Genomic DNA, 23,029 nt, shown 5'->3' with positions numbered 1-23,029 from the left:
CTGGGCAGCTGTTCCTTGTGGCAGCTTGTGCTGCTTTGTGACCTTTACAGGAGAAAGCATTTGGGCCAGGCTGTGATTTAATTACACTAATAAGACTCTAAATTTTGGTCCCCATTGGCTACAGAAACATATGTGAGGATATTAATTCACTAATAATTCAGCCTGGCTGGTTGACTCCTCTGTGTGATCAGCTCAGTCTGCACAGTGAACCTTACACTTTTAAATTACTTACTAGTTATTTCCAGTTTAGCTCTTGCTGTATGGAATTACAAAGCACCTTCACTGAGGAAATCCCTCTGTTCTGAGACTTTTCTTTGGGAACTCCATTTCTTTCTTTTCATTCTTGCCACGTGCAAACGATGGTGTTGTTTTTGCCCCTCAGACGGGTGAAGTGCGGCACATTTCCCACCTGAACTTCGTGGCCTGGCCTGACCACGACACGCCCTCGCAGCCGGACGATCTGCTCACCTTCATCTCTTACATGAGGCACGTGCACAAGGCAGGACCCATCGTCACCCACTGCAGCGCGGGCATCGGCAGGTCGGGCACCCTCATCTGCATAGATGTGGTCCTGGGGCTCATCAGCAGAGACCTCGATGTGAGTATCCCAGGGGACGGCCCAGGGGTGCTCCCGACCTGCAGGAAGTGTGTTCCACTGAATCCATGCAATCTCTCAAACAGTGTGCCGTGCTGTTGGCAGTACTATGTTTCTTTGCTGGTGATCCCAGGTGGGGAGAGCTCTAATATCCAGTGGGTTAGCTCAGGGAACCTCAGCAGCCAGGCACCACTTGAAGTATGTTGCAAGATCATCTTCTACCATAGTGGCCTTCTGGCACATGGCATGGGAAAAATGGTGTTGCCATGGTGGCTTGGGCAATTGGTGGAAGGGGTGTGTGAATTGACTTTTCCAGCACAACCAGGGATTGATTGCTTTCTAGGGTGATCCACAGGAGGGTGCTAGCTTCCTTATGTTTATGTCCTTCAGCGGCCTGGGGTAGCAAAACTGTGGTGAATTTCCAAGGAAGATGAGCTGTGTCATGCTTAGCTCAGTGGAGTTTCTAAGCTCCCTCTGAATGTCTGAAACTCTCTTTCTGCATACTTAGCTGAGAGTAAGCAAGAGAGCCTGTGTCCAGAAAGAACACTGGAAAAGGGGGGCCTGTCTGGTGTAGGGCCACATCCAGATTGCCCAGAGACAGCACATGCTGGTTATCTACTAGATAAACATAGGCTGTAGTGAATTATGTGTTTCATTACTGATGTACCTAATTCTGTTCCCTGGTTTGATGCTGGGGCTGTTCCTTTGTTCTGCATGTCTGTCTTTTTTGAGCGTTTACTTTGCTGTTTGTTTTGGCAGTTCGACATCTCGGACCTGGTGCGCACCATGCGTCTGCAGAGACACGGAATGGTTCAGACAGAGGTGGGTCTGTATTCCCCTGGCACTCACTGAACCACCTGGAGTGCCAGAGAGCTTCAAGATGCACACAACAGTTGTCTTTGTGCACTGTAATGTGACATTTGTAACACAAGAATTGAATCAGATGAGTAGCAGGATGTATTTAACATTTATAAACACAAGCTGTTTTTAACATGCTGTACTGATTTGATCTGTGCTTAAAAAAATGTGAGTTTTCATCTTCAAAAGCCTGTATTTATAGAGGAGGTTAGCTAAGCTTTTTTGGTTTCAAGTTGCATTATAAACTGAAGAGAAGGCCTAACTGTAGCTGCTGGGAATCAATGATATGTCTTGACATCTATTTTGGTAATATATTCATCCAGAAGTTCAATCTTTTAGGAATAATCTGGATCTAGAGCTAATTAACTTTAGAGATGGTCATCACAAGGTCTTGTTAAAATCTGCACTTTTTCTTTGAATGGGTAAGAATTGTGAAGTCATAGTTAAAAAAAAAAAACAAACCTGAAATCAAACAAGCAAACTATCCACCCCATCCCCACCTCACACCCCAAAACATCTACCAGCCCCCACACCTCTGTCACTCAGATTAAGGAAAGAAGTTCCACTGTCCTCTGAGTTCTGTATAGTTGGCATTGATGCAAGTCCTTGAAATTCTCTTGCAGTCTTCATTTCTGCTTACATAAAGTGCCTAGTCTCCTTTAGGTGGTTTTGGTGTGAAAGAAAGATAAATGTCCCATATGAAATATATCTTTAGTGGCAGAAGAGTGTCTGTATTTGCTTTAAGTTGAAGTTGCGTATTTTTCCACTGTGGCCTTTTTGTTTGCTTTTTGTTTGTTTGGGGGGCTTTTTTTGTTTGTTTTTTTGTTTTGTTTTGGTGTGGTTTTTTGTTATTGTTGTTTGGGATCTTTTGTTATCTTTGGGATTTGGTGATGGTGGTTTTATTTAATAGCGTAATTAGTATTTAAAGTGCTGTGCAGCTGTGAAGTGCAAGTGGGAGCACTTAGGTGTGCAGGCATTTTTCACATTTTTTCTTTTCCTTACAGGATCAGTACATTTTCTGCTATCAAGTTGTCCTTTATGTCCTGAACAAACTCCAGGATGAAGAAAAACAGAGAGACAAATAAAATACTGAAGCAGAAGTGCATTTAAAATAAGGAAGCAAGGAGATTAAAAGGCTTTGGAGCATTTTATTTGTCTTGCCAATAGTTTTCTAATCCCTTTCTTCAGTTGCTGTCCAATGCCTTTTCTATGAAGTCTCTCCATCATTCCAAATAAGATATATAGTTTTAAGGAAAAGAGATAGCTCATACAATACCACTATAATCTTCAGCCCCATGGATGCACATGTGAGATTTTTGTATAACAATATTTAATAAAGCTGCATTTTTTGCAGATTCCTTAATATGTCATGAAATACAGAAATAAAAATATTTTAATTTAAAAAGAAAAGTAAAGAAGAAGAAAAAAGTAATCCTATACTACTTCCTGCAGTTCTGCAACTGTTTTGGGGTATTTGTTTCTTTCAGGGTGGGGAAGTGGGAGGGATGAAGCAGTATTCTTATCTTGTAAACTTTATTACAAAGACCTTTTACTAGTCTCTTTTGAAAAGTTGTTCATGGCACAGAATTTTTGCCCTTCTAGTACAATTAGAGGTATTTTATAGAGGGTATCTTGAAATCGGCATTTAAGCTTTAAGAGATGCCTGTTAGCATAAGGATAGTAGTGAATGTTAACTGTATCACAGTTAATAATGTTTACTTCATAGAATTTTATGTATATATTTATATACTTTTACACAAAAAAAAAGCTGAATTATTTGATGTCTAACCTTATAATTGATTAGGCATCTCTGTAAATAAAAACATACCTAATGTACACTGATCAGTGGGTCTGGGTATTTTTGTGTCCCTGTGACTGATTTTTCTTGGCCTTCCATGCCATCATTCCTTGTGGTTGCTGCCTGTACGACATAAAGGCTGCGCACATTTTAAGTTTTCAGTGTCCTTCTGTTCTCCAGTATCTGTTTGAAAAATCTGGCAGAACTGTGGGCTCCTTTCTGGAGAGTTTCCACACTATGGTGAAGAGTTTCTTTTCCCTCCCTCCTTGTTTTTCAGCACACCTGGGCATTGAGACCGCATCACTTTTTTAGAGGGTGTGTTTGCCCTGCTACAGCAGCATTCTGACAACAGTGTAACCTGCTCTGCTTACTGCCACCAGGCTTGAGGTTGGAGGCAAGATATTGGATTCTAAGTAGTTCTGTGGTTTACTGATACTGTAAACAGTCAAAACTGTTCTGAGAGAAAATTTTCATTTTAAGCTCTGTGGGTACCTTGGATGGTGAATAAATGCCATCAGCCTGGAGTGGTCATTTGAGGGCCAGGGCAATATTCCTGTCCCAATAATCCTTGACAGAACTGAAGCTTTTGTGCTGTCAGGAAAGGTGTAAGAGTGCTAATTTAACAGCATTCTGCATTGAAGTGGTGGAAGTAAATTCAGAGGCTGGTTATTATTCAAGGTTTTGACTCTTCAAAATAGTTGCCCACAGTGTTCCAGTGTCCCAAAACTGAGGTGACCGTTGCCTTGCAAGAGCATGACTTAAAAAAGGAAAGAGCCTTTTTCACTTTTCAGTAATACTCTGTATTTTATTCCCTCCAGCATACCAGCAAAATTGTGCATCTTACAGAGCACCATAGTTTGAGGAAGGAAAATCAATTCTGTGTAGATAGAAGCAGAGGTAAATTGATTAGCCATGTTGGCAGTATACCTATGTGAAGGAGCTGTAAATTGAAGACAGAAGATTTTCAAGACATCAGTTGTATACAGGCAAAGTAAGTAAACACAGCTAGTTAATACACTGCAGCTGCTTGAACATGAATAGTGAGTTCAGAGTTTGGGCATGTCTGGGTTTTAGAAACAAAAGAAAGTGTTATGGTAACCAGATAGCACAGTTAAGGCAGTTAAATTCTTCTTTTAAATGTTTTCAGGTACATGCCAAGCAATGTAGAAACACGAACAGGTTTTGTATAGTGTGCTGCAGGTAGAGCACAAACAGCTTGCTTCAGATTACAGCTTATGGGAAACACAGATCAGTAAACAACTCCAGATTTTGCTGCTTGTCCTCACTGATATGATGATGATCTGTGGTATGGTGTGTTAGACCCAATTTCCTTTGACTGGTGGACACACAAAAAAGCAGAGGAAAACTAACCTGACCTAACCTCCCCTTCCTCAAAAAAAGGACAAACACACACACACACACAAACAAAAAAAGCAGAGATCTGCACAAAAAAAGAGAAACACATGCACACACAAAGTATTCAGATGTTGCTGAGAAATCATGCATGTATGGTGAAAGGTGGCATTTTCCTCTTTTGAGAAGTACTCTGAATTTCCTTGGATTTTTGTCTCAATGCTGAGGAATAGAATATTGAATAAAGATTGAATGCTCTCTAGTCTGACACTTGCTGAGGACACTGGAAGGTTGTTTGTTTTCTGGTAAGCAGGTGGAACTTCTCTGTGACACCTGGTGTGGTCGCTTTGGTCAAAACAGACCCCACAGCTCAAAACTCATTATAAAAAAATGGATGTTCTTATGCTGTGGGATGGCCTAAACTTGATTTCTGTGGAAAATCTGGTTGGAAATATGTTTATCTTATTCTTCAAATGATTAGATGACTTAAAATCCTTATGCCTTCTTTGAAGAAATGAGAAGTAAAATTATTAAGCAGCCTAGTTCCTTGAAAGGAAAATTGCTGTGTGCTTTCTTTCTATGCTGACTATATTATTTGCAGGGGCAAAAAATTGAGAGGCTTTTTTTTTTTTTATTTAGAACTGGGATGCCTTGCTGAGTAAGCATCCAAGACATGCTCCAGCTGAAAGGGATTTTCCTCTATATAGGTATCTGATTTTTAGCAGGAAGTGTACCAGACTAGGGAAAAAACTGACATTTAATCCATTATAGTTCTAATTAAAGAACTGACCCTGTGTGTTAACCCAAGAGAGAAAGGATCCTTTTGTTTTTCCAGCCAGAATTAGCTGACAGAAGCACGAATGCTTTGCCACACAAGCAGCCCTGTGCCATTAGTAGTTTATCATATCTTACTTTTCCTCACTGGTCTTTGCCTTCAAGAGAAGGGCAACAAAGGAGGGATTCCAGTTGCTCCTTGGAAACTGTTTTGAGAGTTCATTACTGTTGTTACTTGAATGCTTCTCAGCAGCTTCTTTCCTTACAACTGAAGTCCTTCTAAAACTACCTGCATGGAGAAAAAAGAACCATCATCTGGGGGGAAGTTTGAATTTGTGACATCCACTGATAGACAAGTCATTGGGGCAATGACCTGGGGCAAACACCAAGTGGGTTGTGGATATTGGCACAGCTGAAGGGGAGAATCTGTCCTGTGCTGCCTTCTCAGTGCAGTTGATCTCAGCAGTAAACTCAGGGAAATGTTACTCAGCATTTAAGCAGCTTCAAGAAGGCCATGTAGCAAGGGCTCTGAATATTAAGAGCTTTCATTCACCAAATATTCATTCAGAGAATGACATTCTCCTGGCTGGGCAAAGTGGCAAATAAATGAATGAACGAGCCAGCAGAGAAGAAAAGGCCAGCTCAACACTGGGAAAGAAAATGCTGACAAAAAGTGGTTGATACAAGTTAATGTTTTATTGGATATACTGAAAAGACAATGAAGAGCAGACTTACACATACATGATGAGATAACAAGCTCCCATGGCACGTGGTTCTGAGTAGCGATTGCTGCAAACTGGAGCACGGCCACTGGGTTGGAATTGGAGGTAAACTGAACTTCTGGATTCTGTCTTTTGGAAAATTCCTCCTGGAGTTCCTATTCAATTTCAAGTGACCTGTGCCGTGGAGTGTTGACTGATTCAAGGTGTTATATATGACAGTGGTGAATCTATCACATCCTCTGGGCATTGGAGAATTTGTGGAGTGGGATGTTTCACACCAGCCTCTCCCACGAGCAAGTGAGGATGAAAACGACCATTTGTGTCTGAAGTTTTGGGCTATATAGATCTCTTGCAAATACGCATCTTGGTCCATCCAGTTCATGTCAGCTCTGATAAAATTAATAAGATCCATCATGGAAAGAAAATCTTGTATTGCTGTGGACATGATGACTGAATTTCCACTGCTGCTTTGGGTAAACAACAAAAAAAAGGCAGAACACCACATCCTGGGGCTGACATTCAGACCTCAGTTTGAACGTCACTTCTTGGGCTTAATTCCTAGTGTTTTGTGTTGGCCAGCCCAGTGGGCTCTGCAGGGAGCTTTGCTTCTTAATGAGATGTTAGGAAAAGGGTGGTTGGTTTTGTTTTATTGAAGTGCTGGAAAGATCTTGCTGGCTATGAGAACGTGACTTGAAGGATAAATCACTGGACTGGGAGTAGATTTAATTGCTAATTTCCTCAAGTGGATTCTAGGAAATGAATTTCATCTTCCTTGTACTGTGATGACCTCCATAGTCAAAATTTTCTCTGGTATGGCTCTGACTGTACAATAGCCAGATTCCCAAACAAATTATTATCTCTAAACAAGTTTACTTGGTCACAGATGTAGCCTGGTATTCAGTAACAAGGAGCTTTGTGTGGTCTGTTTTACCTTCTCAGCTCTCTTTAAAGCCAGATTGGATATTCCTGCACTGCCCCAAAAACAGATACACGGGGATATCCCATTAAAACTCCCTTTCCTTGAAGCCTTGTCAGAGATGGAACTCAAAGCTTCAGTAAAGGAACTTGATTTTGGAACTTGATTTTTGGTTTTTGCTGAGCTTTCAGACCAAGCCCACTGAAATTGGAGTGTGCTGAGCATTTGGTGTGTAACTCTGTCTCCTTGAGGTGGGTAAGCCAAATTTGATGTGCTAAGCAAATCTGCAGAAGCCTTTTGGAAGCTGGACAGGGTTAGAAAATAAAACAAGAGAGTTCTTGGCCATGCACTGTAGAATGGGGTCGCTTTCTCCACAGCTCCTTTAGCACTTGTCAAGGAAATAAATTTTCACTTGTCAAACATTTGTGGGTTTAAAAATACCCTGGCCTTGAGTGGTAAGGTGCTGGGTAGTGCAGCAGAACTTTCCTTGCATTTTCTTGTATCTCCTGCATGTAGCCTACTGCTGGATAGAGAATGAAGACATCCCATAAGGCAGTGTCCCACAATTGTGGGTTTCCTGTGTTCAAATTTGTCCTGAGATTCTGCAGTGTTCAGTACAGTCCTAGAATGTGACAAGGCTTTTTTAAAGTTAGTTCTTCTAACAAGGAATAGTAATGTCTCAAAGAACAGTGACCTCTGACCTGGTAATTAAAATAACTGGTCTGGGACATCTTGATGCATCCAGGAAAAAAATGTTAATTTACACTAAATTAAATTATAAAGTAAGGTCAATTCTATTTATCCCCTCAATATCTTCAACAGATGCTGAATGCTCTGAAGCAGAGGTGACACTGCCTGGCTCCTCCTAAAGCTGAGTTTTGGTATAATGACACAAAGGCTGTGTTCCCAGTTCTTCTATGAAAAGATAATCATGCTGATGCTACAGATAACAGGTTATCAGGAGGTGTTTCCTCAATGGTGGTGTTCCTAGAGCACTGCCAGTCTTCCCATCAGCACAATCTGCTTATGCTACCCAGTCCCATACTGGAAATAATTCCCTGAAGCACAGCTACCTGCTTTGCTTTTCTCAGGGAATCATAAAGCACTAGCAAGCAAGGTTAGATTTAGGCAGGAGTTATGTGAGCCCTGCAAGGTTGTCCATTCATATGATAATTATTCTGTATTCATCCTCTTTTTGTAACCTGCTTTTTTATGCACAGCTGCATTTTTTCCCAGCAGAGCTTAAATTTTGTTTTGTTTGTTTCAAATCCCTGTATTGCTGTAAGCATTCAGCAATTCTGTCTGCTGTGATAAGTCCTTACCATGACTGCTTTGTGCTCCCAGCAGCTCAGGCTACTTGCCTTGGGCCTTTTGGTCCTGGGACTTTTGATATAAACTCCTTGTCTAGTGATGTGTAGCCCTGGCATGTTGATGGTTGCTTTAGAAATCAGCATTTTCTCAGCACAGGATTCAACAGAAATATTTGCCTAAGTGGGATTTGTGTGTCCAGCCACATGGGTGTACTAGGGAGGGTTGCCTTATTTACCTCAAGAACATTTACCTTCTTCACCCCCAAATCACTTTATCTTTTTTCTTTCTCTTTTTATTACTCTCTTGTTAGAGAGACGTTATTTACGTGTCTCTTGGGTGACCAGTGACTTGATGGTTTATGGCACATAGGGATAATGGAATTTTCAGAACTTGTTTTCTGAATTTGGGCATAGTATCAGAGGCTCCTGGACATAAAAAACCTTATTTTGCACTCCAAGGTTGTGAAACTGGGCAGAAAACAAGTGCAACCAAGGGAAACACATAGGTACCTTATCATTCAAGACCTCCTGGCTTCCCTTGCACAATTTATTGTGCAGTCTGTGTCATGTTGTCCAGTTGTCTCATTCACTTAATTTTTTGAGGTTTGCCAGTGTTCTTGACCCTAGGTAAGAACACAAATCAGCACCTGACATGAGAAATTTTTCATATTATGTATGTGGAGAGGTAGATTATGTTACATTCCAGTTAATTTTTGTAAAAATTCACCTTAGAGTCCACAGGAGCTCAGCATAGCTGAAAGAGGTGAATGGAAAGAGGTGACTTCCACAAAGGGCATTTCAAAATGTTCCCCTTCCTCTGGAACATAAGGTTGCCTCACTCACTGTGTATGAATCAGCTCATCCAGGAGTGGAATCCAAAAGGGAATTGTGCCGAGCAATCATAATTCTAACGAAGCCATTACGAAGGGTCTAGTCAAAGTGAAATGTATATTTAAAAACATCCTCTGTCTAGCTCTTACCTTTGTCTCTTCAAGCAGGTTCTGTGACCTTACACTTGTCCTTGTTGAACTTCATAGGGTTCATGTTAGCCCAAGTTACCCATAGTACCCACTCTTCCAGCCTGTCCAGGTCTTCCTGCAGGGTGAGTCCTACATCCCAAGTGCCTGTTTCCCCATTTGGCAAACCTCCCCAGGGTGCACTTGGTCCCATCACACTGATCACTTGTGAGGATATCAAACAGTTTTGGGCCCAATATTTATCCCTGCTGGACCCCACGTGTGATGGGTCACCAGCCGGAAAAGGAGCTGTTTACTGGCACCTCCTGGGTGCTTCCTGCCAGCCCTTTCCCCACCCACTGCAAGGACCACCCCTCTAGACCATAATGTGTCTGTCTGTTCAGGAGGAGGCTGTGGGAAACCATTTGGAAATCCCTGCAGAAATCCAGGTAAACAATGTCCACTGCCTGCCCCACTTGGACTGAGCAGTTCCTTTGCCACAGAAGGTGATCAGCTCTGTCAAGCACGATTTGCCCTTGGTGAATCCATCCTGGCTTTTCCCAATCACCTGCTTAATTTTTCTTATGGTAGCCTCAGGAGGATTTCTTCAGTAGCTCTTCCAGGAACTGAAACATAACTTGGTGGCAAAAGCATTTGTAACTTGGGGAAATACGTCAGGTTAGTAATGCCCACACAACCACAAATCTGTGGGGCATCAATGTGGTTGAAAACCTGACTCTGTCAAAAGCATTTGCCAAACTTGTAGATTGTCTAGTGAAATCTAGATTTCACTGCTGGCTGCTCACATGCTTTCTAGCTGTGTTAAAATGAGTTGACAGCAGAGCAGGCTTTCCCCACACCCTGTTCAGTCACATGTGCGTGCATCTCCATCTGCCCATGTTGTTACAGTGTGAGGTCTGTGCTTCAGCCGAGGAAACCCCCTCCTTCTGTGACTTGCAGAATGGTTGTCTGATGGTCCCTCACCTGGTGTTAAAGCCATGACCTAGAGCTCAGCTGCTTCATCTAATCATCAAAGCACCTGGGGTCCTGTTTCATATCAGTTGCTCTAAGTGGGTGGGTTCACAAGGCTTCACATAAAGCTCCTGTAGCCTGGACAGTCCACCCTGCCAGAAGTCATTTTACTCAATCAGGAGCGTGGCATGCTGTAAATGAATGTCACAAAATGAATGTAAATGTAAACATTTTCTGTCCTATTTCTTCTTGTTTGAGACTTTGCTTTTGCTGAGGTGGTCTTGCATTTAATTAATCAAGGCTTCTTTAAAATGTTTACAGGCAGGATTCGCTTCTTCCAATGTCATTGTAGAACATGGCTGCACAGCACACCCATGGGCCAGGCCAGATCTCATGACAATGATGTTAATGTCATCAGTTCTGCTCTACTGTGAACCAAAGACAAGTTTGGGCCAGACAGGATGGTGAGAAATAGGTGGTGGCCATTGTGAGTGAACATCCTTGTAGGAGTGAGTTCACCCCCTTTGCATGGACAAAGCAAGGGGATTTTTTTTTTAATTTACTGTGATGAGCCAAAATGGTGCCAATTGTGTAGTGACTGAAACTTAGCTGTGTCTGAGGACCCTACAAGGTGGAACTCACCCTACAGTGACATGAGGAGCTTAATTGCTACAAGATCCTTCCCCTTCTCTTTCCTCTTTGCTTCCTGAACATTGCTTTGAATTTTTACCCAGTGCTGCCTTTATAGCTGTCCTTTTAATGTTTGTTTTTTCTCTTCTCTCTTTTCATGAATGTTGACATTCATTGGAGGCCTCTTTGGTTGTCTAAAGAAAGGGCCCTCACAGCTCATTTATTCTTAAAGTTGAGCAAAACGTCCTGGAGCCAGTAGCAGTAGCCTCATTTGTCATGCTCTTCGCCAGGTCTGAAGTTCTCTGTAGGAGCTGACCTGAAATGCAGCAGAAGGGAAATGGGAATGGAAATGGGAGAAGGGAAAAATGGATCTTTTGGTTCTCCCTTTCTTAGCTACATATGATGCACATGTTTGGCTTGTATGTTTAGGAGCACTGTTGGTGACTGCCAGTTGGACATTCCTGGCTCTCTGCCTAGCAAGTCCCTGAAGATCTTGAGCCAGTGTCCCTCATCCAGTTGCAGCTGAGTTCCCTGTGAGGAATTCTGAAGAGCTCAGCAGAGATGCTGGCTTTGGCAGCTGCTGGTCCTTTGAAAAACCTGCCATGAGAGCCAACATCACATGGCAGCTTCCACTGCCTCGCAGTTCTAGACAGGCGATTGCTAAATCTGGTTTGTTGTTTCTTAACAGTTAAGGCAAAATTCTGCAAACATTCATCACGATCTACTGATGAGTGTGTGTGGCTCTAAGAGGTCTCTCTGAAACTGAAAGGAGTGTTTACAGAAGAATTCCCAGCATTCACAAGCTTTTCCTGAACTCAGCTTCTTGAGCTGTGTGTTTGATGCAAAGATTGTGCCTCAGCCTATCAGTATTGGGAATCTTGTGTGGAAAAAGCTGTCAACATAGTACACATCAAAAATTCAAATGATTTGCTGCCTCAGGTAAGCAATCTGTTCTTTAAGTTCCATCTAACCTTCCTGTTGTGTAGTATTTCACTGAACATAATCATAGCTAAATGATGATTTAGAATGCTAGGGAGAATCTAGAGATTCACACAACTCTGAGGGAGTGTTGGGGGTGAGTATTCTGTGTTTTAATTTTGCAGTACAAAATTGTTTTGGAGAGTGAATTTAAAATGGAGATTTCAGATGTAACACACTCAAACCTAAATGCAGAGTGTGCACCCACAGGCACACATCGAGGGAGGAAATAAACATTGGATACCAGTTTTTGTTCACTGTAGCAATTACTGGAATGACTTGCTGCTTTGGAAACTGAAGGTTTTTCATGTTTGCTTGCTTAACTTTCCCTTTTTTTCCCCACTGTTGACTCCAAGAAAGCATTTTGCATTGACCTTTTTAGCTGTTGAAGCAAGGCTTGGGTAGCATCTATTGTGTACAATGCTGCTCTTTTGTAAAAGAGATGTTGAATATCTGCTTCTTCTCTTCTAGAGAAGCTGACCCAAATTGAGCCTTCATAATGGAATTTACAGACATGCAGAACAGTGGCAATAACTAGGAATTAATTTGTTGAAATCTTGGCTTCCCAGGTGCTGTGACAAATGTTGAGACTGTTTAAACAAAATAATCCCCCCCTCAATGCAAGAAGCATAACCACTGAGTGGAAGGAGGTTTAAATCTAGCATGCTGTCCTTTACCAAACAACTGATGCCTTTTGTAACTTGAATCTGTTGAGAAATTATCAGTGCTGGACACTGGGTCTCAGTGGGACCCTCATGCAGATGTAAAGCTTAGGGTACAGTGCTTGCAGGAACAATTCTTTGGAAGTTCGGACAATGAGGGTTTTACACACATATAACTTGCAAAATTTATTATTCTGTCCCTGCCCAACCCTCCCAAGGATAATTGTTATGCAGTTTCCATTTGTTTCTCATTTAGATCTTAACAGCTGCCAGTGTGCTCTACACTTATACCACCTGCTATCACTCTCCAAATTACATCTATTTTTTTTTTTGGCAATACATCTGCAAGGAATGAACCTTAACTTGTGAAAGTTCATGTGCGTTATGGAACATTTTAAGGCATTCTGAGTGATAAGTGAGTAATGCCAAGTAAGATGATGGAAATTGCTCCTGTTGGCTGCCAAAAGCTAGTAGGGCGTAGCCTCTAGTACAGTCTGGTGCCTGCAAGAAGGTGGTTTCTTTTTAAAATCTGTTTTCTTCAATTTAGATATTGAAAGATGAAGGCTTGTTTTCCTCTCTTCTCAGAAAAGTTTGATTCCTAACATCTGTAGAGCAATTACCTGCATAACAGACTGTACCCAAGTTAGTTTTCTTTCTTAAAGTCAACATATCCTTTTGGTTGTATTCTTCCCTACCCCTTTTTTCAGTGTTGTACTCAGCTGTTTCTTTCTTTGCCCTGCAGCTCCTCTAACCTCACTGCAGCTACACAGGGTGGGTAAGACCCAGTGAAATGCAAGTGCTTTCCAGGATTTGCCCAGCAAGGATGTGCTCCTGGCAGTCAGCTTTGCTTCTGGAAAGTGCTAAGGTTAAGGAGGTGCAATAAAACAAGTCTAGAGGGAAGTGCTTTGCTGAATCAGGGTTAACAGAGAGTTTTGCTGCCTCAGCCTTCTTCAGACTCATCATTTCTCACAGCTTCATTTACCTTGTTGAACTGGTTTTTGTGTGTGCTTGCCTGGATGGGTTTCTGAGTTTTGCTCACTTTCCAACTCAGCTTTGGAGGCAGGAATTTGAGGATGAGATTAACGAACTCCTCCAAATATGTGGAACTCTTGAAACCCTGTGTTTTATGGTTGTAGCCCTTGCTTTACAGCACCAACACACACATCTGCAGTATGACTGGCTCCTAGCCTACCCGCGGGGAAAGGCACAAGAGAATCAAGCCCTTGGCAGGCTTGTGTAGGGTTTGGGATTGGCAGAACACAAGCAACTCCGCAGGTGTGTAGCCTCTGGCTCTCTGTAGAGGCAGCAGGGGGATGCAAGGCAGAAGGGCGCTGACAGCCAGAGGGGCTCAGGGGTCAGGGATTGTTCCACCGGGCTGGGCCAGCAGAGCCTTTATGGAGCACAGTCCTTGCCTCCCGACCCGCTGCAGAAGTGCCCTTTGCAAATGAAAGGCCACCCACGGCTCCCTCAGGCCGGGAAACACAATATCCACTGGACCCTTTTCACCTCTAAATGTGAGGGGCTCATCAGGGGCAATAAACTGCAGTGGTAAGATGGATTCCTTGTCAACAGGGCTGGGAGAACACATGGTAATTAAAGGACAGCAGGGACTCCTGGAGAGTGAAGGTAAAGGGGTGTGTCTGTTTAAAAACCTGATGCAGTGCAGTGCAGTGCAATGAAGTGTTTTGAGCAGCATGGTAAGGGCATGGATTTGACCTATTTCTGTGTATAAACAAATAACATGTTTTACTCTACAGCAAATGTGTTTCAGGAAAGCTTACTGACCATGTCTTTATTCTAATGATTTTACTATTGCTTGGTATGTGCTCCTTCTTCATTGGTACTCCATGCTTGATTAATTGTTTCACAATGCCACAAGCTTCTGGCATTTGTCCCACAAACTTAATGAATTATCGTACCTTTATTACGATAATGCCATGCTCTATTTTTTTCTGGAGTTAAGGGATGCTACATTCCCCTTCCTGAACCAACACCTGGGTATGGCCAGCACGGTTAGTGGTGAACAGAGAGATCCCATCTTCCTTCTACAGGCTCTGCTGTAGATGCTGTGGGTAAATTTTGTGGCAATGCATCAGTACCTGCACCTTATCTGGAAATAATGTTGCTTCATGCTTGAAAATTCTGGATCTTTTTTTTCTCTTTTCTTTTCTGTTGAAATGTCCTTCTGTTCAACATGTCCAGATACAGGTAGGTCTATAAGCAGGTGAGAGGGGACTTAAAAGAAACATAATGTACCCACAGCCTGTGCTTTACCACCGATGTCTGAGGTTGCCAGTCTGGCCTTTTCAGGAGTTTGGAATTAAGTAAAAATGGCATCCAGGCTGCCTGCACACCTTTTTTTTTTTGGTTGGATTTGCATTTCTGTGAAGTCTTTAAATCACAAGCTTCATCTCTGGAGAACTCTATTCTCATCCAATGCACAGGTAGATATGAATGGATCTTCAAATATTATACAGCTTAAATAGCATTTGGAATGATGATCACCTGTAGGAAGCCTTTCCTGTTAGGTTTTTAAGACAGAGAGCTCAGTGGTGCATTTCTGAGCTTATGATGAGCTGAGGAGTACAAAGAGCTTATTTTATTGATTTGTTTTGTTTGCATTTTACTTAAGTTTTGCTTCATTTGCAATACATCCTACAAAGACAATGTAAAAAAAGAGGACACTTACATCCCTGATCAGTGACTAGAACCAGGTGAGAAAAGCTGATTTTGGAAACAAGCACGAGGGAGGAGCCAACAGGTGACAGGACATATTCTGACAGAAAGCTTTCCTTGGAGAAACACTGATTATGTCAGATGTACAAGTGCTTTTGAAGGGGGCAGGTAGAAAACTGCTAGAAACTTTGGGTGAAAGCAAACAAATTTTTCTTCCTGGAGAAAGCTCAGCTGTTGGGGAAAATCTAGAGAATATTTTTTTTTCTGTTCTATTTTGTTCTGCCTGAAAGAGCTGATATGAATTTTACTTAATCTCCGAGGAGATAGCTCAGACTCGAGATTCTCATAAAGGTTATCTGGAATAGGAAAACAATCAAGTACAAACCCTCCTCCTGGTATCTGCCAAGTACTTTGACACATACGGTGCTTTAAACCATAAAAGTAGGAGGAACATAATGCTGTTGCAGCGTCCGTAGAAATCTTAGACACACACAGTCGTGGAGAAAAGTTGAGGGGACCTTGGATGAATGTTTTTTGCCTGCTGAGTGCTTGGTTAATTCCTAGTTAAGAGCAGTTGCAGGAGCAGTTTGTTTCTATAATTGTGCCAAGAAACACCCAGGGCAAAGGACAGGTATTGCTGCTTTCCGAGCGCGTCTGCAAACCGCGGCCAGGACCGGAGCCCGGCAGAAGTTGCATAACCAGCTTCATCTGCCACAACAAACCCTTCCCCAAAGGTTCTCAGCCTGCAATTCCAGCTCTGGCTCCAGCAGCGCGCTCAGGACTTCCTTTGCCGAATCTGTGGGGACACCTGGGATGCGTGCCTGCAGCTGAGCTCTGTGTTCGCTTCGAAAATTTGGAAACTCCAGAAATTTTGAAAAATTCGTGCCGTTTTATTCTGTCTTTCTAAACCCCCCCCCCCCCCCCCCAAGTAATGATGATGATAATGATAATAAAATAATAAATCCCACATAAACCAGCAGATAAGTGAAGCAGACGCCGCCGGAGCACCCGCGGGGCCGTGGCGGAGGGCAGGGGCCGGCTGCCGGGGCAGCCGCGGCCCGTCCCGCCCGGCCCGTGCCCTTTCGGCCCGCTCGCCTCAGGAGGGGTCCGGTCCGGGCCCAGCCCTCCCGCCGCCCGCCCGGGCCAGGCCGGGCCGTACCACGAGCGCTCGGCCGGGCAGGGGGAGGCGGGCGCGGGGCGGGCGCGGGGCCCGCTCAGCCGCCGGTCCCGCTGCCCCGGGCACCGCGGCGACACCGAGCGGGGCCGCGGCCCGGGCGGACGGCGGCACCAGGCCCCGCCGGCTGCGGGCCGGAGCGGGGCCGTCCCCCGAGGCCGGGCGGGCCCCCCTCCCTGGCGGCGGCCGGGGGAGGGCCGGGCGCCCGGATGTCGATCAAAATGAGCGAGCCCCAGCCCTGCGCCGGCCGCCCGGGCGGGGGGAGCCGCGGCGCGGCGGCACCGGGCACCGGCGGGGAGGCGGCCGGCACATGGGACGGCGGGCTTCGGCAGCGGCGTAGCGCCTGGACAGCTGCGGACGGAGCTCATGGATAGAGGACGTTTGGCAGGATAACCCCGCGATGGCTGCCCAGTCGAGGTACGGCACTAAATAACTTTGGTGGCGCCCGGTGCATCTGGCTTGGAGCTGGGTTTGTGATGCCCTGGCTCAGGCTCAGCTGGCTGTGGGGCTTTACCCCGAGCCCCCGGTGGGTTTTGTCCTTGCGTTTTGTTCACCGCCGTGCCCGCTCCCTCTTCCCAGCGTAAACTTTCTTCCAGCAGGAAAAACAGTGTCTTAATTGCTCCCCGTCAAATCTCTCCCTGTCCAACAAGTTAAAAGCTCCTTGAAACCGATTTCCTTCTCCCCGGTGGACTTGTCTGCTTAAAAGCTCTTTGATTCTGTTCTCGCGTTTATTTGTTTCTGCTCGCCCGTAACCAGCCCGGCGTGAGCGGGTCTGTGTCACTGCCTCCAGCACTGGCTCAGAAGGTGGGGAATGGTTCTGCTGGAATGGGGAATGGGCCGGGGGAAGCAGGTTGTATCTGCTGGGTAGCTGCGAGCATAGAAAATGTTAAGTTACATTTTCTAGGTATGGTTACAACAGAGAAGAGTACGGGAATGAGTTACTTAGTTGCTGTCAGGGAGCAAAATTCAAGCGAAAACGCCGATCTTGGGTAAATACTTTTCAGCTGTGGTTTTAAAGAAGCAGCATTTTGCCTGCTCTCGGGGGAGTTGGGGAGTGTCCTGCCTAAAGTAAATTTCACACTCAGCATGGGGGAGGCAGCTTTTCTTAAGCAGTAGTACTTGATGGAGCAGTGCTATTTAAGGTACCTGTTAAATGCCTTTTAGCCTTTACGATGCCTTAATGGGCATTTCAGAAATGCCAAAGAGAGAAATTCAGTTTTGCTCTTTAGTCCCACACCAAACAGGCACTCTGCTCCCCTTTCCTGCAGTCAGGGAAAAAAAACATTAAAATGGAGGTGTATCCTACACATAAGTTTGGCACTCACGGTGCATTTTCACAGTGGTGCCTTTCTGCAGGTCTGAAGCCAAGAGTTGGCTTTAAATTACAAACTGGAGAAGGACAGAGCCCTGCGGTTTGTGGAAGAAGCAGGGGAAGATTGATTGCTTGGTTAACAGCTGAGCTCTTCTCCAGCTTCCATGGCCTACTCTCCCAATACTGGGACTATTTTGCATATAGAGTACTTAACAAAAAGGTGAAGATTGAGTTTCTAGCATCTTTTTTTTTTCCTTTGTATCATCCCTTTGCGTGATTTACTGGCCTGCATTATCAGCGTTGCTGTAATAGGACCGCATGCTGGATGCAGCATAAATCCTAGGGATGCTGGCTGGCCCTGGAGCTTGGCTTGGCTCCAAGGCCAGGGACGTGCCTGATGTCTCAGAGGTCGCACAGCCATTCTGCTGGGTGGCAGGAGGCCACGAGGGAGCCGGGTCCCAGCAGTAGCCCCCAGCTTCAGCCAGCTGGCCAAGGGAGGGCAGAGTGGTGCGGGGGCCAGGGAGCCACATCCCTGACCTGTCAGGTGAATGGTGCAGAGAACCAAGTGTTACAGACTGAGTGGCTCAGGCTGAAGGCAGGAAAATGGTCCAAGGGCTGCAACTGTGGGGCTGAATACTGCAGGGCAGGTGGAAGGACTGTGCCCCACACCTGCTATTTGAGACAGACATGGGGACGAGACATGCACCTGCCATTCTGTACCCTCTTTCCTTTTCCATCTGTGTGTTCGCTTTTGCTTTTGTCAGGATGCTGTGAGGTGCTCAAGCTGTAAAACTGTGTCAGAGCATTTCAGCACAGTGAGTACAGAGGTTACTCTGTATGCCTGAAGATCAGTGTTAAGATCTCTGATTATTGTTTGTTTTAAGACAAAGAGAGTAGGAGTGCATATGAGCAGCAGAAATGAGTCTGTAGGACAGAGATTGCATTTGCCAGAAGGCCTGTGATGTTTCTGTTTCAGTGGCATAGATCTCCAGGGGTATCCATCCCATTTAAAAAAGAATGTGTTTTGTGGGTGTGTAGAAGCTTTTATTCAATAGTAAAGGATGAGTTAATATTCACAATAAATAATTAGAACTCTGCTGCATGGGACTGAGAAGCCACATGTCTCCAGAATTCATTTTGCCAAAACATGTCAGGGGGTTTACTCTGCAAGGCAGCTGACAAAAGAAATGGGTGAGCGTTCTGTGTTTATTTGTGCTTTGCAAAAAATACAGGCAATTTTTGCAAGCTCAGTAAATTACTGATGAGGTGGTGTGATACTGAGCTCAGTAGTGGTTTGTGTATCACTCTGTGCGAGGCCTTCAGGCTCTCCTCCATCTGCTCACGTTTTCTATTTCTCACATGCTGTTTGCTTTAGCTAGTGAAAGTGATGTGACACAGGGGAGGATGCTTGTTTAGAAACAAGAAAATCCAGCATCCTTTCCTCAGATCCTCAGCAGCTCACCTGGCATTTGGGCTTCACAGTTTTGAAGGGTGGAAGGGTAGGGAAAACAAGGTGATGAAACCTACCTGTTGCTGCTCCTTAGCGTTTCAAAAACTGTAGCGGTGATAACTGAGGAACTGATGTGCTAATGGATGCCACAGGATTCTTTAAAATCGTGATCTTAAGAAATAAGAAATGCTTGCAGGGCGAGTTTGGCATGCTTTGGTTTCAGCTGTTTGAGAATGATCAGCTTCTCCCATTAGCTGCTGCAAGTAGCTTACATCTGGAGCTATTAGCTGGAGAAACCATCCTCCAGTTAGCTTTTTTTTGTGTATAATGTGGGGTTGTGGGGGTTTTTTAAGTTGCTCGCTGAGCCGTAGGTTTGCAGCTGTAGCTTTCTGTGTGCTCCCTTCTGGAGTGCACAGATGATCTGATGCCTGTGGTGTCCCCAGGCAACAGGGCTTGTGTCAGGTTTTTGTGGTGTATTCAGCAACTTGTGAGCAGAAGCAGAGCTGATCTGAATAAGGACAAATTTAGTTTCTTGTCGACGGTGGTGTGATGTTCATCATGTGCCATTCAGCTGCTCTGGGAATATGGCAGGACCCTTGGGAGGAGTGTGGGACAGACTGACAGAGCCCATCATTTCTGCTTCTTTTTTCATTAAAATACCTGCTCTGGTGCAGCAATTGCAGGGTGAGGATCTTTAGATGAATATCTGCCTCTTTTTTTTAAAGATGCAGGCTGCTTTTCTCAGGCTGCTTGAGGTAATTTAAAATTGTCTGTAGACGCTGTCAGTTACACTTATTTACAGTTGGAGGATAAACAAAATACTTTGTTGTTTTGGATGCTAAGAATTTCGGATTGTCTTATCTATAACTTGCTTTTCAGTGTGGTCATGGTTAGCATAATTTCTGGTGTGCAGAACCAATGCAATTTTCAAATCTTTGGACATAGGTGAATACAGTACACAGTCAGAGCAACATGAAATCTGAGTGTTGTGCTGTCATCCCTGCTGGGCTCATACTGCTCTTTCTCCTGAGCCAGCCCTGCAGGGAAGGGTAATGATGGACAGCAGCCTGGGAAAACCTCTGTTTCCATCCCCTAAAGCCAAGTTGTACCAGCTAAACCCACAAGAGTCTTGAGAGGAGAATGTACTACTGCTTGTTCTGGTAGAAAAAAGGTGATGCTTTGGAGAAATGAAATAAAATGTGACTTTATCTATATTTAAAACGCAGTAAATTCTGAAGAGAGTAAAGCTAAGGCTTTTCCCTGAGGAGAAGCTACATTGAATGATGCAGCTTTAGTTCATTCCGTGTCATTTCACAGCTTTCCAGGCCAGATGTAAAGACACTTTTCATAACTTGTTTGTTTCATGGGTCCTGTTGATACAAGCAACTGCCAGTATTGGTGATGCTGGGTTCCAGTCAGCTGATGGAGGTCAAGAAGGGCTGAAACAATATCTTGTTGGAGTTTACTTGTCTATTGAAAGCTAAAACATGCCATGAAACCCTGTTGGTTTTGTTTGCTACTAGCCCTGCCTAGAAATACAGACCTGTTTTCTCCAGAACCAGATGTCTGGATGATCTATGGCCTGTTTTGTGGGCTGCTGGGGATTTTCAGTTTGCAGTTCCTTATTGCCTGGACTTTCTGAGCGTGGAGTTGCTCTGAGGCAGACCTGCAGCTGAAATACTCCCACACTGAAGAGAGAGATGCTCACAGGGAAGTGGATTTTTCAGGTTGGTTTGGTTTTTTTAGCAGTAGATATTCCAATTTGCAATAGGCCATTGAAAATTTTGAAGTACATTTGTCATGGCATACTTGAGCTGGTATACAAGGGAATGTTTCCTTAGGTCATGTAATTTTCCTATGTCTGAATCTGTGTTACAAAGAGAGGCCTCTTCTCACAGCTTTTTATGAGAAAATCATTTGCTAGTACAACTGCAAGATGCAGCATGAAGAGCAGGAAACAAGCTTTTAATGAGGTGCATAAATTCTCCTCAGCACTTTTCTTCTGAGAGGAGTCATAGTGAATGATACATGAAGCTTTTAAATGCCTTTAAAATAGAATAGAAAAGGTGTCTCCTTGAAGTTAAGTGGGAATGCTACAATGGCATTGTTTTCCATGAGGTGGAGGGCAGTGAAGTGAGGAAGAGTGCAAGGTGTCATCCTAGGAGCTGGCTTCGGTGCTGGGTGGTTGGGGGTGCAGAGTTTGCTTACCTGGCATGACAAAAGAGTTACTGTAGAGATGCACGAGCCTCAGAAAAAAGAGAAAGTACTTTTTCTGTTCAGTCTTGAACACAGCCTGGAGCTTTTTTTACCCCTGTGGTATGTTATAGTGGAAAATGTACTGGCTATTTTATGTTTTGCAGTTTCGGCTGCTGCAGTTCATCTGTGTCCGTGATAAAAAAGGGAAGAGTGTGGGACTGGCTGGGGCAATTATCACTCCCAAATGAGGTGTTACCATAGTAGATTAAGATAGAGCTGCCTCTCCAGCAGAATGCTTTTGTGGGGAACAGACAAGAGCTGCTGTGTGTGCTAGGAGAAGATTTTCCACAGTTGCCTATTCATAGACAATTCAGGGAAGTGAAGTTAAATTCTCTATCAGTACAGAATCAAGCAGCTGTGGGAAGCGGTGAGAGGTAGAACTCTTGTAGCCCATCTTCCCTCTCAGCTGGAGTGGCTGCTGTGTGCAGAGCCAGCCCCCAGCTCAGCTCTTTTGCTGCTGAGGTGCAGAAGTTGTTGATCACCTTAATGAACTGCATGGCTTTTTAAAAAGTGCATTTCTTTTGCTGCCTTATTCTTGTATAGGAAGGGGGAGGTAGCAAACGGGGAAAAAGAGCAGGTGTGTGGGCACAAAACTGCATTTGAGAAGTTGATCTGCTCCTGTTAATGCTCCAGAATTGTCAAGCTGAGGTATCTAGGCACACTTGATTAGGCAACCTTCATCACAAATGCTTCTGGAAGATGTTTAACTTCTGGATTAGTTTAGGCTTAGCTATTGTTTGTAGAATTGTCATTTTCAGTTGTTCCGAGTGTTTATTGTACTAGCAACCTAAAGTTTTCGTTACTGTTGTTTTTGCAATGTTACCATCAGGTTAAGAGAAAATAATGTCCCTGCTGTAATTTTTAGAGAAAGTTCAACAAGCAAATTGTTAATGGTTAACCTCAGAGACAACAGCAAAACTCATTTTCAGAACTGCAAGAACTGTGGGTTTCATTTCTGTACTTGCAAATAAAAAAAAGGCAACAAAAACCAACCTCAAAAACTCATCAAAAAATAACAAACCACAAAAACACCTATATCACCAGTTCAACCAAAACCTGAGTAAGAAGTATTTTAATAAGAAACAAAAGAGGAAACTCTTGAGCATATGGTAGTATTTTTATTCTGTGTATCTTTGCTTCCTAGAATAGCGTATAAGCTGTAAGCAGCAAGGGATGTATTCAGCAGTGTACGATCAGCTCCTTCATGGCACGGTGTTTAGCAGGTGGTGTGTGCATGTGAGATGTGTGAGAAGCTCCAGTGCACGTGCCTCTGAGCTGAGCTGAGCTGTGAGCACTGCATTTTGAAATACAGCTGTCTGCTTGCATCTGAAATGGAAAGGAATCACTAAAATGTGGAGCAGTAAAGGGATATTTACATCTCTGGAGAACTGGAGACGTGATAAGAAATTGCTTTTGGGTTTTTTGTTCTTCTGCAGTTTGTAAGGTTTTGCTTAAAAAGATATTACTGGCGTAATTAATCTTTTCAAGCACAGCTCAGAAACTCTCCCTCATAACTGGTATGCAGCTATTTCTCAATACTCCTCTCCCCCTGTAGGCTATTTTGGAAAAATCATCCTAATCTGAAGGCAGGGAATATTCTGGCAGTTTAGAAGTGCTTTGATGACATTCTTCTCTTT

General features: G+C 44.0%; 2 protein-coding genes across 2 annotated transcripts in view; both read left to right on the top strand.

The window, feature by feature from the left end:
* The window catches only part of PTPN13 (protein tyrosine phosphatase non-receptor type 13), a 112,655-nt gene extending 109,360 nt beyond the window's left edge, over positions 1-3,295 (top strand). The window contains exons 46-48 of the mRNA XM_066547996.1: positions 383-598; positions 1,355-1,417; positions 2,458-3,295. Of these exons, the coding sequence (XP_066404093.1) occupies positions 383-598; positions 1,355-1,417; positions 2,458-2,538 (360 nt within the window). The 3' untranslated portion in view covers positions 2,539-3,295. The remainder of the gene's footprint in view (positions 1-382; positions 599-1,354; positions 1,418-2,457) is intronic.
* A 13,381-nt stretch (positions 3,296-16,676) lies between these two features.
* Positions 16,677-23,029, top strand: part of AFF1 (ALF transcription elongation factor 1) — a 67,290-nt gene continuing 60,937 nt past the window's right edge. Inside the window, exon 1 of the mRNA XM_066547994.1 lies at positions 16,677-16,791. Coding sequence (XP_066404091.1) covers positions 16,775-16,791 — 17 coding nt within the window. The 5' untranslated portion in view covers positions 16,677-16,774. The remainder of the gene's footprint in view (positions 16,792-23,029) is intronic.

This window comes from Molothrus aeneus, chromosome 4 (genome assembly GCF_037042795.1).
Source record: "Molothrus aeneus isolate 106 chromosome 4, BPBGC_Maene_1.0, whole genome shotgun sequence".
Lineage (NCBI taxonomy): Eukaryota > Metazoa > Chordata > Aves > Passeriformes > Icteridae > Molothrus > Molothrus aeneus.
This window is presented reverse-complemented; position numbering and strand designations above follow the sequence as displayed.